The sequence below is a fragment of the Zeugodacus cucurbitae genome, chromosome 2 (genome assembly GCF_028554725.1).
Source record: "Zeugodacus cucurbitae isolate PBARC_wt_2022May chromosome 2, idZeuCucr1.2, whole genome shotgun sequence".
NCBI classification, from domain to species: domain Eukaryota; kingdom Metazoa; phylum Arthropoda; class Insecta; order Diptera; family Tephritidae; genus Zeugodacus; species Zeugodacus cucurbitae.
In genome coordinates, this window is record NC_071667.1 from 8,574,354 (window position 1) to 8,594,085 (window position 19,732).

The 19,732-nt window shown below is 33.2% G+C and overlaps 2 protein-coding genes across 3 annotated transcripts in view; one reads left to right on the forward strand and one right to left on the reverse strand.

Annotated features, from left to right (window-relative positions):
- The window catches only part of LOC105210133 (protein roadkill), a 158,455-nt gene that overhangs the window by 133,975 nt on the left and 4,748 nt on the right, over positions 1 to 19,732 (reverse strand). Inside the window, exons 1-2 of one of the 2 annotated variants that reach the window (XM_029038975.2) lie at positions 11,392 to 11,708; positions 2,924 to 3,146 (exon numbers count right to left, since the gene is read on the reverse strand). In XM_029038975.2, the coding sequence (XP_028894808.1) occupies positions 2,924 to 2,937 (14 nt within the window). In that variant the 5' untranslated portion in view covers positions 2,938 to 3,146; positions 11,392 to 11,708. Of the gene's footprint in view, positions 1 to 2,923; positions 3,147 to 11,391; positions 11,709 to 12,542; positions 12,613 to 19,732 lie in introns of those variants that run through there. The other variant, XM_029038976.2, reaches the window with a different exon arrangement.
- On the forward strand, positions 17,120 to 19,537 carry Cyp6d5_1 (probable cytochrome P450 6d5). The gene is made up of 6 exons (XM_011180907.3): positions 17,120 to 17,734; positions 17,848 to 18,000; positions 18,290 to 18,489; positions 18,557 to 18,790; positions 18,853 to 19,095; positions 19,160 to 19,537. Exons 1-6 carry the CDS (start codon positions 17,205 to 17,207, stop codon positions 19,336 to 19,338), a joined length of 1,539 nt encoding a protein of 512 aa, XP_011179209.1. The 5' UTR covers positions 17,120 to 17,204; the 3' UTR covers positions 19,339 to 19,537.

A 19,732-nucleotide genomic window follows, 5' to 3' on the forward strand; every position in this document is an offset into this window, starting at 1 on the left:
GGCGTGGTTATAATCCGATTTCTTTCATTTTTGGACTGTATTAGGAAGTGGCTAAAAAAAACGACTGCAGAAAGTTTGGTTTATATAGCTCTATTGGTTTGCGAGATATGTACAAAAAACTTAGTAGGGGGCGGGGCCACGCTGCTTCATACCAAATTTTATTTCCATAGCTTTATTTATGGCTTAGTTATGGCACTTTATGTGTTTTCGGTTTTCGCCATTTTGTGGGCGTGGCAGTGGTCCGATTTTGCTCATTTTCAAAAGCAACCTTCCTATGGTGCCAGAAATAAGTGTGCCAAGTTTCATGAAGATATCTTAATTTTTACTCAAATTACAGCTTGCACAGACGGACGGACGGACGGACGGACGGACAGACAGACATTCGGATTTGAACTCCACTCTTCACCCTGATCACTTTGGTATATATAACCCTATATCTAACTCGTTTAGTTTTGGGTGTTACAAACAACCGTTATGTGAACAAAACTATAATACTCTCTTTAGCAACATTTGTTGCGAGAGTATAAAAACTAGACATAGCGCACAGGGCCTCGGCTTCTAGTGCATACATACATACATTTGTATGTAATTTACATGATTTTATGTAGCGAGCACGCAATTACTCCTACATAAGGAAGTACACATGTATATATGTATGTTTGTATGTGCGAGTATTGGTAAAGCAATGAGGTAGTGAAATAATAAGGCTAAATCGACTACTTAAACATATTAATCATATTTATTTGCTCAACATTTCAGTTGTTGTTGTTGTTGTTTTTTTACGTACACAAAAAGCTTAAATTACTATAAAAAATGGAAGTGAAGTACAAATGAACAACTTGTGAATTATACAATTTGAATGCTAAAATGATGCTGAAAATTCAATGTTTTGACTTTGACGTCATTGTCAATTTAATTATTACTAGACGCATAAGCGCTCACACAAACATGCACACATCTAGATATCAACTTAGCAATCTAGTTGTGAGCGTGTGTGTGCGTGTTTTTGCGATGGCATACGCCATGAATATTTTAAATAAAGGCGGAAGTGTAGCGAGATGCTTCAATGAAACTTAGAGGAAAAATGCAAACGTAAATCATAAGTATTCATAAATAATTGTTTCGCATGCGAGTGTGATTGTGTGTGTGTGCGCGCGTTGCTTGTGAAAATTTCAAATTTCATTCCTATTGTCAGAGCTACAATCTAAACACATGTTTATCTAAACACACATTTGCTTGTGTTTGTATGTGTATGTGTGTGCACTTGAACGTGTTTTTTTAATAAGACTAAAGATTTTCGATAATAAAATCTGTTTAAAGTTCTAGCAGTTGAGAGCATCATTTTCAAGGTCGTTTCAGTTTGACTTGTTGTTGGAGCGAGTAGAAACTTGTTGTTGTGAGCAAAGTCAATATGCGATATTCTTAGTGGGCGTACGGGCACGTTCTTGTATATTATTATTCTATTATATTTAATATCTTTGTAGTGTTAAAAAAATTTCAATATTTTTATAAAACACGTCTTGGAATAAATTCATTTCGTAAAAGACAAAGAAAATGTATGCGAGTGACTGAAAGCTGTTTAAAAGCTTCAAACTTGAAAATTTTCGCATATCAAACATTGAGAAGGTTTAAGCTTGAAATGTAAGCCCTCACCAAAGCTCACCAAAGTAAAACTTTTCGCACAACTAACATTCACACACAATTGAAATGAAAGCTCTTTAAAAGCTAATTAAAGTACTTTAAAAGTGAAAGCTCTTTCAAGTTTATAAAATTACTAAGAATTTCAAATGCAAATTAAGGGGGGGGTGGTTAAGGTTTGAAATTTTTTTTTCATTTTTTTATATTTTTTTTCTGAACCATCAACATCTCAAGGTTTAGGTCATTCGGAGAAAAACTAACGAAGTTACAGCAGGTTGAATAACGGTACCTCCAGCTACCTGCGCTGAGTGTACAAAACTTTAAATCAATTTTCCCAAATATGTCTTTTTTAAAGTCGGTGACCAGTATACAGAAAAAACTACTACATCGATCGATTTGAAATTTTGAACAAATATTCTACATATATATAGCTCTTGAATGACGTCGAATTTAATTACTAACGATTTTACAATAACAAATAGGTCGATTTTTTGGTTTCGGATGATCCAGTGTTGCTGCAGGCTGGTCACCGCACAAAAACTTATTTTCGAGGTGCCTGCAGAGATCGACGATAAATCCGTTATTCCGCGCTATTTTTCGATAAAACTTTTTTTAAGTATCCTTCAAATGTTGTACTTTCATATAATAATAAGTAAAATAAACCCACAGCAATAATTTTTCTAAAAAAATTCATGAAAAAAAGTCTTTTCGCGACGAAACAAACCTCATATCTTATATCTAATAAGAAATTGAATTCGAAATCTCTGAGTGAAAGCATTAGAATTGCAACATAAGTGCAAGCATAATGAAATCTCTGTTGGAAATACTCGAAAATTATTTAAGTAGAAACTGGAAATAAAAGCTTTTCAAAACCTAACTGTGACACTGAGCGGAAATGTATTCAAATAAACTGTATTTTGGTACAACCAAAGCTTTGCAGACATGCAAGCTCTTCAAAAGCACAAAGTGACACTGAACGGAAATGTATTCAAATGAAGTGTATTTTTGTACAACCAAAAGCCTTGCAGACATGAAAGCTCTTTAAAAGCACAATGTGTCACAGAATGGAAATGGATTCAAATTAACTGTGTTTTGGTACAACGAAAGACTGTGCAGATATGAAAGCTCTTCAAAAGCTCGAATTTGACACATAACGGAAATGTATTGAAATTAACTGTATTTTGGTATAACCAAAAGCTTTACAGGCACGAACAATTTCGAAATCTATAAAACATTAAGTAATTGTAAAAATTCTCATAATTCTCTTTTTTTCATTTCCGCTTACCTTGCTAAAGCCATCCGTACGTGCAAAAGTTCTCCGAGTGGCTGCGTTATGTTATCCAATTTGAAATAAAAATTGCTTTCTTAGCGAATCAACGCCAAGTAAAAAATTAAAAATTTTTTTTTTGTTTTCTCAAGGCCGTCACAGACAGCTTTTGCAAATTATTTTTCTGATAATCGTATTTATTAGTATTTTTTAGCTTTTTGTTTGGAAAAACGCACACCAGCTGTTGAGAAAATTTAAAATGTTTATTGAGATATTTTTGTATATTCTTTCTTTATGCGATTCACTCAATACAATCTAGTATATGTTATCACAGACGTTATCAATTCCAAATTAATTAGTTTATTATTATTAGTTTATCGTTGCTTTCATTCTATTTAATAATTTAATTTATAGTAAAAAGTACGAAAAATAAAATTATTATTAATTTTGTAATTTTTTATATATTATATTTTTTTTTAAATTAATTTTTTTATTTTTATTTTTTTATAATTTTTTTTTAATTTTTTGTTCTTCTGTTTCATTATTTTTTATTTTGTTTTATACTTCAGCTTTTATTTTCATTATCTTTATTTAAAAATAGTTAATAAATTTTCTTATCACATTCATTGCAATAAAAAATTTCAACTGAGTCATCGTAAATGTAAATAGCAATTTGCTCCCTATCTCTAGCTTTTCCTTCCTGTCTGATAAAATTCATTTTAGTGTTGTTTGTTTTTGTATTGCTATTGATTTTCTCCCACCGCTTTAGCCCTGACAGTTGCAGCAACTGTTATCGTTTTCCATATGTATGTATGTATTCAACTTTTTGCTGTCTATTCCAGTTGTCGCCATTATTTTTAGCCATTTTTGTTGTTGGCTTGCGGCGCAGAGCGATTTTCCGCATACGTGCGCCCACATGCCAAGCTCGACTGCAGAGTGCTGTCTTTCTATATATCCAGCTAAGACATCCCCCATTCCTTTTTAAGGTAAATAGATAGATGTAAGCTGCGCAACATAAGCAACAACAACAAAAACAACAATGTGCTTCTTAAACTCAGTGTCGAAATTTCACCCGCATTATCTACGTAACCGAAATTTCGGTTGTGATATTCTTACAGCAGCATATAAGAGTTAACTAACGGTGTGTGTGTATTTGGTGTAATTACAACTTATCAAAAGATTTAGGAAATACAGGTATTTTCTATCTTCTTGGTTAAGTAGCGTTTTTTTTGCCGAAATATATTGATGTCTAATGCCGCCAACATTAAGTAATAGATACACACACGCACACAATTCGCATAAAATATTTGCCAAAAAAACATTTTTTCCGCTGACATTGAAGCGCAATTTGCCGTGTTGCCGCAGCCGCAGCCGCCGCTACCGCCTTTGCCGCTGCCTCGCCCACCGTAACCGCAGCGGCGGTCGCGTCGCGCTCCATCAGCGCTGCCGGCATTAACTTCCCCGTTTCGTCATTCGCACTCGCACGCGGTTTTAGCGGTCGATTGTTGTTGTTGTTGTCATGATAGTTGATTAAATTGTGTGTTCGCTGCTGTTGTTGTTGTTGTTCAGTTGTGTCGATAAACTATCAAAATTCGTTTTTCGCCATGCTTTTTTGCGCTGCTGTTCTATAGTAGTTGTATTGTTGCTTTTGTATTTCAACGCTTTTGGCACTTGTGTGGCCTTGCCTAGGTTCAAAGAACCCCTCGACGAACTAATACCAGAAACGCAAAATGTTCGAGGAGAAATTCACACTCGTGAACACACACACAGGCGCACGCAATTTATTTAAATGTTTAGATGTATGTTTGTATGAGGCATTTTGATATTAATTTGGCAATATTAAATCACAATACATATAAACGTTGCTCTCACATTATTTTTATTAACTAACTATACAAATTGCTGTGCTGTTGTTGTTGCTGTTGTTATCATTTACATTTTTTTATCAATGTCCCTGATGCTTGCGCCTAGATGTATGTATATATAGCTGAAGGCCTCCCGGCTCTACTCGAGGTTCAAAGTGCTAGACAAATGGAGGCCTTGTGGTCGATGAAACGCTTATGAAATATAACAAGGCGTGACGCAAATGCGAGCGGGTGTAGAGCAGAGTAAATCACTCACTCATATGTATAGCATATCTATACCTTTTCAAGGGAATCACCTCCGAATTACATACGGAGGACATTTGATGCGTTCAGGGCTCACGCTGACCTCCAGCCGGATTGGCAAGGATTTACAATTTTCGTACATCTGCAACCGGAGAGCAAATGGAAGGACTGCGTGTAGTTTACGTTTGTTAAAACGGATTAAATGTGAACAGTTGAAACTTTTTATTGGGAAAATTGTCTCTGGCATTGGCGAACAATTGAAGAGCACAAACATAACCACAGCTGTTGTAATTACAAATAGAGTCTGGAATATGGTGAAAACCTTTCAAAAAAAAAAGTGCAAGCCTCATTGCTTTCAGCAAAAATATTAAATTACACACATACACAAGCATGCCAAAAATAACTAATTTGCTAAATTTATAATATATTTTCTACAAAAAACCACTTCGATATACGAGTACACACACACACACATAGAAGCGATTAATTCTAATTTGTTATTTGAAAAGAGAATACAAGTTATTTCAAGGTCACTAAACAACAGCCGTTTTAAATCCAGCGAGTGCGTGACAAAGCATTTCATAAATAGATGTTGCGCAACATGTTGCTGGGGAATGTTGCTAATGAGCGGTGAAAGAGTAAAAGAGCAACATACATGAACGTTCATGTACACGAGTATGCAGAATAAAGTAATATTAGGCAAATTATGCTACTTGCAAAGTATGAGTACAGAATTTTAAGTGTTAAATTATAAATTTTAAATATTTTGTAGAATAAACTAACTTCAAAAAATTGTATGCAATAGTTGATAAACCCGCACAAAATATTAAAAAGAACAAAAAATCAGCGCTGACAGTTCACTATACAGCAATGTAAACAATGTTACAGTTTGACTGCACTAGCCGCAAGCAATTCATGTTATAATTTTACACTACACAAATGTAATGTAGAACACACATAAAGATAACATATTTCTATATACAAATTTTACAATGACAAACGCCATGCCCTATTGAGCGCCAGTCAACCTCCAATATTTTGATATTGAGAATATAAATCGGAAATAGCAACAACAAGGTGTAATTAATGAGCAACAAACGTCAGAAAGAAAACACAACCGCATTCCAAGTGCTTGGCGTTAATAATTGAACTACGTAAAGAGAAAAAAAACGTAACGAATTAATAAAACTACGGAGGGCGTCGGGAAGATGTTAACAAGGAATATACAAATATGAGTTTTTTAAAAGCTAAAAAAAGCCGGAAAAGTTGGAATTAATGCAGAGCAAACCACAAATTTTCATAAAGCAACAAATTATTGAGTACAACAAAAGTAATTACATATTAAACAATTAACAAGAGGAAGACGTAGAACCAATGACAATCACGGCAGCGCCGCAGTTGCTAAAACAACTACAATAAACCTAAAACAGCAGTGACAGTAGCGTTGGACAGTAGCTACGTACAGCGGTCAATGGCAGCGCCGCCGACGACAACATCAACCGCAACAGAGGAAATACTCTCAATGCTCATAGACAACAACCTCAACGGCGTTACAATAAAAACAACGCAATAATGCATACAAACATACATAAAAGTATCAAGGGAGCGTGTATGTATGTTAGCAAGCAACAATAGCAGTCGCAGAGGAGGGCAAAACTAAATTTAATTTCATTTCATAGTCATGAGCACACAAGGTTCTTCCTATATCTCGTTTGGCATGCATATACATACAAACATACACACAAATATATTTATATGCATACATATGTATGTATGTATGTACGTGCTTGCTATGTGTTAATAAAAAGTCGACTTTTATATGCATACATTTGTAGTTGAATATATAACGAAGAGACCTAAACAAAAAGCCAACAAATATCATATTAATAACAACAAAAGCAATGTTATGGAAATTGCAAAGCTGAGCAGAAATATTTATGTGCTTATATACATATATATAAATATGTATGTATGTATGTATTATATGTAGAAAAAACATATGTAGAAGTGTAGCAAAAAATAACAAACTAATGAGAAAATCAAAACACAGAAATAAGTATCGGTGTATGAGCGTAAGAACAGCAAAACCAGAAGTATAATAGTTAAAGAGCAGAACAAAATACCCAGTAAGAAAAAAAAAAAATAAAAAAAATTGTTAATAGATTAATTATGTTTTTTACAAAAACTAATAAAAAAATTATAAAACTAAAAAAATAAATTCAAAAATAAAAAAATATGTAAAAAATTTAAAAATTGAAAAAGTAAATATTAAAAAACAATAAATTCATAAAAAATTATAAAAATAAAATAAAATTGGAATAAGATAAAAAATTAAATAAATTAAAATAAAAATTAAAAAAAAAATATGTAATATAAAAATTAAATAAAAAATTAAATACAGTGGAACTAACTCGAATCACTATAATCCACAAAAAAACTTCGAGTTAGAGAGACTTCGAGTTATAGAATTTTCATTAAAACATAAAATTTGTCAAAAAGTGTTAAATATAGATTTATACACTGTTTTAATTATTTACTTCGCATAACGTTTTATTTAAATACATTAAAACATGCATTCTGTAATTTCGTTTGTTACAGTTTGCTATTGTTTGGCTCTTGACGTCTGCCTTTGTTACACGATTTATGAAATCTATAAGTGTAATATCATATTTTTTGTTGGCCTCCATACGATATAGAGGGACTCTTTTCAAATTCTGACTTGCTAGTAAAATTTTAAATTTTATATTATGCCTTGGTCGAAAAGTTCGATTTATGGAAGAAAATTTGTATGAAATTTGACTTCTATTGCCAATTCAAAAGTTCGAGTTATGGAGAACTTCGAGTTAGGGAAGTTTGAGTTATGGAAGCAAATTTGAATGAAATTTGATTTCTAAACGCTATTGACAATTAAAAAGTTCGAGTTATGGAGAACTTCGAGTTATAGAAGTTCGAATTATGGAAGTTCCACTGTAATATAAAAGGTGAAATAAAAAGAATAAAAGAAAAATAATTTAAATCTTAAAGAACAATTCAATTAAAAAATAAAATAAATAAATAAAAAACGAAAAAAACACTATATAAAATTAAGAAAAATAATTTATTTACAAAATAATTTTTTATATTTCTAAACGCTATTGCCAATTCAAAAGTTCGAGTTATGGAGAACTTCGAGTTAGGGAAGTTCGAATTATGGAAGTTCCACTGTAATATAAAAGGTGAAATAAAACGAATAAAAGAAAAATAATTTAAATCTTAAAGAACAATTCAATTAAAAAATAAAATAAATAAATAAAAAACGAAAAAAAGACTATATAAAATTAAGAAAAATAATTTATTTACAAAATAATATTTTTTATACACTTAACCTTATTTCTAAAAGCTAAATTTTGATATTCGTCAAATTCATTACATTATATTACGAAAACCGCATGTTTTTTAGTTCAATTTCATATTACGTTATGTAATATCTCTCCAAATTAATTTAAACTAGTTCTTCATTTAATTAACTTGTCAACCACGAAGCATGGACTGTGTTTCCCAATAGGGTCGAACAATATTAAGTGGTATTCACAATATTTCACACTACTTTTGTTGATTGTTTGACTAAGTTTATTTTTACTTTATTTGTATACTTGAGTATGCTCTCAATTTGTTTGTTTAACACTACTATTTCGTAGCTATTGCCTTTGCCGTTGCCGCGCGCTATTTCAATATTTAATTCTATCAAGTACATAGCAACAATAAAAAAATTGATATATAGCAATTCTGACCAGCATACAAGCACATAGAAACACAAAGATTTATACATATACCAATGTACATATGTACATGGTTATGCATGTATAAGCATAGTAAAAGGGAGGCCGGTATATGTATATATAAACAAAATATTCTCACATCGTATAATCAATGACCTCACACTCAAGTTGCTTGATTATTCGGCCGGTTGGCTAGCGCTCACGCAAATCGACGCCACATACACACGTATGACAGAGCAGAGCAGAGCAGCGCAGCGGCGTTAACAGTGACTTTAACAGACTCACTCTGTTCAATAACATTTCGAGCGGTAAAAATGTTAGTAACAGAGTGATAGCTTACGGCGCGACATAAGTAATGGAATTTTAACAGAGCACTGTAAGTGAACAGCGTTAACTCTTCGCTGGCAGTGGGATGTCGCTGTAAGGTGCGTAGGTGTGAGAAAATCGAGTGATAAGCGTTTTTCTTCATTTTTATTTATTTTGTATTAAAGATGTGTTGTAAAATATTTTCAAAATAAATATTAAAAATATAGTTAAGTTTAAATTAATGGTAATTGATCAAAAAAATATTTTTTGTAAGGAGTTTGTTTAAAAAACAATATTTAAAAAACTAAAAAAATGTAATAAAAATTTAATTTTAAAGTTTTAATTTAATAAAATTAAATTTTTACTTTAAATGTTTCGAGTTTTCAGCTGCTGCGATATAAAAAAATAACAAAAAACGCTCATAGTTCCTCAACTGTACACTCTACATGTGATTTATTTATGAAACTAAATGTCAATTTTACCCGTTAGAGGTGAAATAAATAGAATGTCAAATTTCAAAGGCGTTCAAAGCAAAAACACAAGCGTATGAAATTAATTTTAGTGCCATTGCGACCTTACTGACATGTGAAAATATGTCTAGCGAAATAAAATCAATTCGTAATGTTTAGTATTGAAATGAATGTTGCATGTTTGCTAGCTAAAACAGTGCGAATTGAGATTTAAAGGTTAATTTCAAAGCAAATAAACTCATTGCTATTTTGTTTCTAGAAATTATTTTTATAAAATATTGTCTGTATCATATACAAATATTTTTTTTTTTTTTGAAAATAAGATAAGATTTTTCTATGCATTTTATAATATTTGGGTTGACAAGTTTATTTTTTGTTTTAGATTTTTTTGTTACATTTTTTATTATATCTTTTATTAATTTTTATTTATTTTGTGATGTATTATTTTTTTTTATTATTATTTTTTTTTTGATACGACGATAATAGAAGATTTTTATAATATTTAGGTTGCTACACTTATTTTTTATTTTTATTATATTTTTTAATATATATTTTTTATTAAATTTTATATACTTTTTAAATTTTTTATTTATTATTTTCATAGATACTTTTCAAAGATTTTATAATATTTGGGTGGCACGTTTATTTTTTATTTTTATTAAAATTTTTTATAATTTTTTTTTTATTAAATTATTTATTATACTTCGTATTTAATTTTTTTATTTGTTTGTATTTATTTATTTTTTTTTTTTAATTTCAATATTTTTGATTTTTTATAAATTCATTTTAATTTCACATTTTTTTATTCATTAACTTTTTTCACTTTTATTTTATTAGATTTTTCTTTCTTGTTTAAGTGCTTTTAAGTGGTCAAATTCAAAGCTGTACATCTCCCACCTACAAGTCTAGTAGAAAAGTTGCACAAGGAGATGCAACATTTGTGGTTTTTATACAGACGTAAGTACACATGCACTTAAAGAAGAAAGAGTGTAGACTTCAACGAAGCATATGCGTACGTAATTCACAGCTGTATCTATTTTCATAAATCATTTTGATGTTTGCATTGAATTCAGGTCGTTTGGCACTTTAAAATTTACACAAGAAAATAAAAATTTAACTATGAAGAAACAAGTTTCACAAACGCGGCTTAGCAATGCAAAGCGGTAAATATCTACGTAAGTTACTTATGTGTACACATAACTACGTATACGAAAGCAAGTGTGAACTTTAAATAAAGCGGCGAAATTGTATTTAAATTTATTTTGCTTTAAACATTTTAGATTTAGTTTGTGTTGCGAAAAAGTCAATATTTGTCAATAGGAAGGGAAGGTTAAATTTGCATGACTCTGACGGCTTACGAAATCGGTACGCAAATACTAATACTTAAGTGATAGGCAAAGCAAAGATGATAACGTCGGCGAACAAATCGCAATAGAGATGACACTGAGCTTAAATATTTACACGCGAAGCTGCGGTAGTAGGCGGAAAAGCTTGTTTGTGGGCGACAAATTGCACGATGAAGGCGGACAGTGAAAACCGCTGAACCGAAACATTAACAACAACAAAAACCTCACGAACTTTTCAGGAGCCGGTTAAACGATAGACGAATGAGAGAGCAACAACGAGATAAAGCGGTAATGTCAAATACCGTCGAGTTTCGCTCCACCTTTTTGTTGTTGCATGCAATTTATTAAACGAGATAAAACGAAACCGTTTGTGTACGCTGCAAGAACTGTTTAACACTTCATATAAATTATATTAAATAGAAAGAGTTCATATTAAAACGTTAGGACAAATTGCGGCTTATGTTAAACAAAATTGCATCAAACTTGTGTTTGCCTTACGTTGTTTTTTTGCGATATTTTTTTTTTGTTGTTGTACACGTTTATGCACGTACGTACTCGTACATATGTAAAGATTGGGGCTTTAACGTTTGAGTACACTCGCGTTACTACTCTCTAAGCGCAGCAGCTGATGACTGAGCGAATAGCTGGCGATGGCTGATGCTCACCTAGTGATAGCGGAGGCAGTGAGACGATAGGTTGTTGTTGATGCAAGAGTGTGATATTGTTTTGGTTGTTGCGTTACGGCGTACGCAAAAGCGCCAATGTGTTTGTTCTGAGAATTGCAATTTGCAAAAAAAAAACGCGGCAAACAAAACTTACAAAAGTCTCATCTCTTCTACATACATACGTACACTTGAGTTAAACAGCATGCACTACAAATACTCGTATTTATTCCAACACCCTGTCAACAGCACGCTCATACTGTTTTACCCCACCACCGGCACCCCTTTAGAGGGATTCTATGCAGTATTTGCCCACGTGAGAATTCTCACAACGTCAACGTCGCCACTGCGAAACTTGCTCGCAAGTTTTACGTGTGCTCTTGAAATTCTTAAACAATTCTCATCAGCCAATGCTGAGCGTACACACACTGTAGTTGCGCTCTTATAAGAACTCGACATTTGTTTATTGTTTGTTCAAACGTAAATTGAGTACTTTTGTTGGCTGTGGTGACATTTGGAAAATTACTTTTCTACCGCACGACAATAGAAATTGTCTCCCCCACAAAGCAAATATAAAAATGATAAACTAATAAATATTAGCGGCATTCTCTCCGCATTGTATAGTAAATTTCTGAAGATAATATTTTAAAGTTATGGCACTTCACTTTGACAGTTGATTTAAAGAGCTTACATACAAATTGGGAAGGTGAGTGTGTGAAAGGCACTACTAGTATGGTAAATCATCTCGCAGCGTTAAAATTGTATTCCGTATTATTGGATCAGCTGATCTTTTATACACTATCGCTGAAAGCGCTTAAAAAATAGGTTCAAATTCAAAATATATCAGTATTTATAAAGAAAACGATGGGAGATTGTAGGTAGAATCGTATTATCTCTGATTTGTTTCAATTGAAATTTTATAGATCAAATGTTGAAGAAGAAACTTCAAAATACAAGTAAAAATAATTTTATAATCGATTTTCTTACCTGTTAAATTAAATAGTTGGATCTTAAAAGTAGTGAAGAAAGGAAGTTAAGCCACAAATATCATCAGATGCTAGAATAAAGTTAGAGAAAAATACTATTACTTAACTTATAAAAAAGCATTTAGAAATAGAAAAAATTAAATAAAAATAATAATTTGATAATATTTTCGGGGTTTTTTAAATGTTTATCAATAACAGCGCTACAAAAGTTTCTGTGAATGCACATTCGGTGCAAAATATATGGAACTCGATTTCTATTGCATGGCCACCACGGGCACGATTGCAGAAGTCCACTCACTGGATTCAATTTTCGTCGGGTTCCAAGCATAAATCGGCCGCTACTGCTGCAATTTCACGTTCGATATTCTTACGAAGTTCATCAATCGTCGCTGGCTTGTTGACATAGACCATAGACTTTAGGAAATAGGAACAGGAAATAGTATAACGGCATCAAATCGCAGGACCGATGCGTCCAATTGACTGGCCCATTTCGTGAGATAACACGTTCACCAAACTTGGTTTTCAATAAATCGCTTGTGACATTCGCTGTGTTGTTTGTGGCGCCGTCCTATTAGAACCACATATTGTCCAAGTTCATATCATCCAATTCGAACCAAAAATATTCGATTATCATTGAGCGGTAGCGATTCCTATTCACAGTAACGTGCCGGTCTTGATTATCACGGCAGAAGTACGGCCCAATGACGGCGCCGGTCCGTAAACCGCCCCCAACCGTAATTTTTTTTGGGATGCAATGGTAATTCACGGAGTACGTATGAATTGCTGCCTAACCAATAACGCACATTTGCTTATTGACCAAGCCATTCAGACAGAAATGAACCTCATCGCTGAAGATACATTTCGATGAAAATCCGTATCATTTTCAAGTTGTTGCTCAGCCCAATTCACGAACATACGACGATTCTGGTGTCTTACGTCAATTTAATCTTGTAAGGATGTAGGTCAAGATATTTTCCCAAAATTCGCCACAACGACGTTACAGAAATGCCCAACGCTTGAGAACGACGAGTGAGGGACTTATTTTGGTCTTCCTCAATTGATGCTGCTACTAATATTCGACACAACGGTCACTTCTTTGTCTCAGTGGCTTGGGAACATTTTGTACTAGACACTCAAATGTTGATTTGACAGAACGATTATGACGACCAAAGATTGAACGGAGCGCTTTTAAAGTTGAAGCCAATGACTACTGATTTCGGTAGTAAATTTTAATAATTTCGACTCGTTGTTGGATCGTATATCTTTCCATAATGAAATGTTAAACCTTACTGAAGAGAAATGTCAAAAGAGCGGAGAAAAGTATGGCGTTGTTTGCTGTCCCTATCGCTCTACTTTTGTAGCGTCTCTATTGAAAAACCCTTAATAATAATAATGAATTAATAATCAACCTGAAAAGTGAACAACATATTTTTTAAACTGTCACATTAAATATCAACCCTGTTTCGGCTGTAGTATTTCTCTGCCATTAAGTCGAACCCACTTCTCAAATTTTGCCAAATTTCAGAAACCCTCAAACAAAAATAGGTCATAAAAGAAAATCGCTGCTATTATTATGAACACAACTGTTGAGTATGGTGCATATTTTTACACAAGTTTTCAGTAATTTTAAATAACTTTAGCCAAAAACTTATTAAACCGTTCGATTCATATAAAGCAAAATTTATTTATTTTGCACCTATGTATGTATGTATGTATGTATGTAGAAGTATGTGTGTAAGCGGTTTATAATAAGGCATGCGAGAATATGTATGAATTGATTGTTTATTGTTTATTTGAGCGTTTATGTTTAAGGTGAGCAACTTCGGTCAAGGAATTGTTCTTTATTAATTTATAAGTATGTATGTAAGCATTTATGTTGCTACAGCTAGATATGTATGTGTGTACATGCTGCTAGTATGCCTGCAGCTTGGCTGTTATTTTCACAATATAAATTTTCGACTATTTGGCGTGTAGAATTTAACGAGAACAACCTCCAAACGAGCAACCAGCATCCTCATTGCCGCAAAGTGCCACTTTTTTATGGCGCACAACTAGCTCAACGGAGTGTAGAAGCCATTCACCTTTTAGTTAGTAGTTGCTTACAATATGTATTTAGCTCTGCTTGTTTTTGTGTGTGTTTGTGTTTGTATAAATCATGGCATTCACTACGCATACCGTTGTTGCTTGACTAGCACGCCGCCTATAACTACTAGCTATCTGCTTGTAGCTACTTGGGTGCTTGGTGCTTGGCGCTGCCTCGTTGGGCCATTCACATTTCGCACACAATTTGTTGCCATTTCGCGTTCACGTCGCAACAACAACATAAAAACTGGTTCTTCCACTCAATAATGATGATGATAAATAAATTCATGCTGTTCCACTAATCATAATGAAGTAATTTTTCGAGGGTAAAAAAAAAACAACACACGAACAGCTGTCAGTGCGCTTCACCTCACGCAAGCTGCCAGTCATGATGAGGGTACTACAACTGTGTATATGTTTGGAAATAAAAATTTATGTTAATTCTGAGGCCTTAACTAAATCACCTTTTAGTCATTGATCTCTTGTTGCAATAAGGCTAATTTTGCGGTTTTCAACAAATTGTTTACTCATTATATTTATTGGAAAGAGAAAAAATCATTAAAAATTCAACTCATCATTTTGCTCATGAACATAGTGCCAGTCTGATGGATTGTTTAGTTTGTAGTTCGTAAATTTTGTTTAATAGTGTACACATGCATTTGTAGTATTATATTCAATTTCTTTTTATTTTTTTAATTCATATATATTTATTTATTTAAGTATGTCTGTATATACATATAAATATTAATTGTTTGCATGTGGCAGCAATAAGCAGCCGATATGCACGGATTGTTATTGTTTTTCACTTTTTTGCATATTTACGAACGACAAGTGTGAAACCGCGCGCAAACGTGGTGTATTCAAAAAATAACGGGAATTGTAAAATATATTATTACAAAATATAAATTGTCAACATAGAGAGGGGACTATGTTGAAGACTACACTATTAATATAGACGAACGACTAATTACACAAGTATACACGGTTTTGGATCTGGGCAACCAAAAGTGGTTTCTATGACAATTGATGACACTGAATCCGAATCTTCATTTCGTTTTTTAAGATTGATTCTAGTTTTTGAAATAATCAAGAATTTAATTTTTAATGATTTTAGTCAAATAATATTCATTTTATTAACTTAAAAGTAACATATCAGAAATGAAGATTGGTGGAACTTTGCCTTTTGTATTGTTTATTATCTGTTTCACGTATTAGAGTCCAACAGTAGTCGCTCATCATGCCTTCATCCCAAAATCCTTGGTATTTTCTTTCAATGTATTAACAAAAAAAAGAAAATTCCCGTTATTTTTTGAACAGACCTCGTATTCAAAGTGACAAATGCAAATCATCGATTGGAAGAAGCGCGAGTGGGGACTAATTTGAAGACTACACAATTGATATAGACAAACGAACTCATCATTTTGCAACGACCAACTGATTGGCATGCTCAACACTCCACATACATATTTTACCTACAAATCTACAATGTGAGTATGCATGCGGTGTCTTATCAATAACTAATAAAATAAAATAAAATAAAATAATAAAATTGTTAATTTCATTACACTTGCTGTTAATTATTCACTAATAATGATAACTACCGTTAATTAGTAGTATCAATGTCAGTTTTTGACACATTTACAAATAAATGCAGAATATAAAATAAAATACCGTTAAAAGGTGGCCCTAAAATAAATAGTTATTTTCAATATGCTTTCATTAGGTTACAATAGATGTTTTATCAAGATCTATCTGTTTCAAACTAAAAAAAGTCTAAATTTCCGTTTTAAAATTTTGTGAAAACATCCTTCTAAGCTTGAAAAGTACCATCCAATCAGTTTTCGGAGCTCTGTGTTCCAACTAGGGACTTTGGGTATATAATCAGCACTAATGATGAAATGAAACGTAGTAGAGAGTCTCTACCGAATGATGGCCGAGATGCGGTGCGGCTATCTTTGCCCCCTCGTAGAGAGTCTCTTGAGACAGACAATGCAAATATTGATAACAGTAAATATAGTATGTACTCGTACACTTAAGTGAGTTGACCGAATTATATGCTAAATATTTGGGCTATCAACTTAAACGTGTCTTGCTAAATTAAACCGACAAGTCATTCACCTTAAGCAACGACACGATTTACAGCTGAAAATTTAAATTAATTAAAGCCAATATCAAATAAAGAAGAAGAATGCTAGATAACATTAATAGGGGTCTTCACACACCAACATACAATACAAAAATTAAAAAAAAAAATTTTATTTATTTATTTCGCAAATTTTCCTGATAACGTGTAGACTTTCTATAGACTATTGATGCCCTAATAGCTAATAACTTGTTTATAGATCGTAAATGATAATCGATAGGAACATATTATATTATATATTTGAAAACCTCGTAATATATACAACACTTATGACTGATAAAAAAATGGGACCCTCGTCACACGCTGTGAATACCCCTATTACATATTTAAGATGAACACTTAAAGAGTAGCTATAAAATGCAACTACTGACAACCAGAGATTTTAGTGATTAAGCACACAGATAAGAAAACAGTGGTTCCCAGAAGAAAGTTAAAAATATGCTTTTGTGGCTCTTAACTACCGCCTGCGCGCTAGCAGTATATTATATAAAATGGACTTACACTTATTGGCAGCGCAAGGGCTTTCCTTACCACGAGCCGAAGATACCCTTTGGTGTGCTCGATGCTGTACGTAGTCGTGAAGCTTCGTTGGGCACTGCCATCCACGATGTTTATCGCAGTACCAAGGATAAAGTGGTGGGCATCTACCTGATTACAAGACCCGCGTTGTTGGTGCGCGATGCGCAATTGGCGCGAGACATATTGTCAAAGGACTTTGAAAGCTTTCACGATCGTGGCATACATGTCGATGATGAAAAGGATCCACAATCGAGGGGAGGCATTTTCTTTCTCAAAGGGCTGGATTGGCGGAGTTTGCGCATTAAACTTGCACCATCATTTACGTCGGGAAAATTGAAAGGCATGTTTGACACGATCGAGGAAGTGGGTGACAAAATGGTGGACTATGTGAGTACGCAACTGTCCGACGAAGGAGTTAAAGAATTTGAAATGAAGCATGTGTTGGGCACGTGAGTATTTTGAGTTAAACAATTTTAACGGTATTTTAAGAATTATAAATTCATTACTAGAACTACCGTTATATTTATGTTGTAATTTGTAAAAATAAATTTTAAATTTTCAGCTATGCTATAGACATCATTGCATCGGTCATTTTCGGACTGGATGTGAATAGCTTTATTGAGCCAGATAATGAAGTGCTAAAAGTGAGTCGAAAAGTTAACGAACCCACGTTCGGCAGCGTGGTACGTGGTACTTGTCAGTTTCTATATCCCAGGTAAGTAGGGAACAGAATTGGGTGCTTACTTTTAGTAAAAAAAATATAGGCCAAAATCGTTATCTTAAAACTTGAGAATGTCGAAAAAATTTAACGCATTTATCATTAACATTATTATAATAATTATAAATTTTCTGCAAAACCTCGTTTTTGATATCACTTCAAATAATATTAAGTGAGATTAACATACAAGAAAATATTTTGTGATAGTGATGTGAATCAAAACTAAATTGTTATCGATAACAAATGCTTCGAAATGTAAAATTCTTAACATATCTACGTTCCACAGCTTGGAAAAGCTCTTCATACGTTTGGGTTGGCGCGAAGAGGCGCCTAATTTGATGAGGGAAATCGTCAAACGTACCATAGAAATGCGCGAGAAACAGAATATTTCACGCAAGGATATGCTACAACTGCTCATGCAACTGCGTAACAAAGGACAAATTAGCGCCGATGACAATGATTGGTCGGCAAAGGCGACTGACAAGGGTAAGGGTTTTAATTGACTTCCGAAGTTATGGTAATAATATTTCACTCTCTTTTCATTTTTTTACAGTGGTGTCGAAACCCATGTCCATTGAAATAATTGCCACCAATTTATTTCTCTTCTATGTGGCCGGTTATGAGACGACTGCCTCCATCGCTTCCTTTACGGCCTTTGAATTGGCGCAATCACCGATTGCATTGACGAAAGCGCAGCACGATGTAAGAGCGGCGCTCGGTAAACACGATAACAAATTCACATATGCGGCGGTGCAAGATATGAAATATCTGGATCTCTGCATAATGGGTTAGATTTAACTAAATTGCTTTGGGAAATGATTTTAAACTGTGAAACTTAATTTTTTACAGAGACCACACGTAAATACCCCGGTCTACCGATACTCAATCGTCAATGCACACGCGATTATCCGCTGCCAAATAGTGATTTGGTGATTAAGTGTGGTACACCCATTATTATTTCGCTACTAGGTCTACATCGTGATGAAAAATATTTCCCAGATCCAATGCTTTGGGAACCCGAACGTTTTTTGTACAGTAAATATGAGCCCGCCGCTTATATACCATTCGGCGCTGGTCCTAGACACTGCATCGGTAAGTCAAGGTTCTTAAACTTGATAAAATTTATATTTTAAAATTATATTTCACTCCACGACAGCTCAACGTTTGGGCCGCATAATCGTAAAAGTCGCTTTAGCGAAATTATTGCTCAATTTTAATATCGAGCTAAATGCCGAACGTAAAGAAATCGAAATCGCTAACTTTGGTGTACCGATTATGGCCAAAGGTGGCATAAATGTACGATTATCGAAGCGCAAAACGATGCAATGCGCATAAATCGGAGCTGGTCGGGGGATCATCAGTATTATTTACTTATTACAAATGATTGCACAAATGTACAGAAATACATATATAACTACAAACGATTCAAAAAATCTGAATAAATAATAAAAGAGCGAGAATGTCGGATTAATCTTTGTATTCGTCGTAATCTACAAACCATATATAATAAAATATAATTCAATTGTATAACAAATATAATGCTAAACAATTTTGCAACTGGCAATAGCAACAACATTAAAACAGATTGTAAAATATATAAACAAAATGATAAAATTAGAAAAGTTATTGATAACGACATTGAGTGTATTCACATAGGCGATAAATGTAGTAGCATAGAAAATTTTCGCAAATTTGAAGAGAATCAAAATTTATTAGCTTTCTTCTAAAG

Excerpts from the sequence above, each read along its gene's own strand:
- Cyp6d5_1 (XM_011180907.3), top strand. The coding sequence starts at position 17,205 with ATGCTTTTGTGGCTCTTAACTACCGCCTGCGCGCTAGCAGTATATTAT. Across the intron at positions 17,735-17,847 it reads ATGAAGCATGTGTTGGGCAC|CTATGCTATAGACATCATTG; the intron begins GTGAGTATTTTG and ends TTAAATTTTCAG. Across the intron at positions 18,791-18,852 it reads TCTGGATCTCTGCATAATGG|AGACCACACGTAAATACCCC; the intron begins GTTAGATTTAAC and ends AATTTTTTACAG.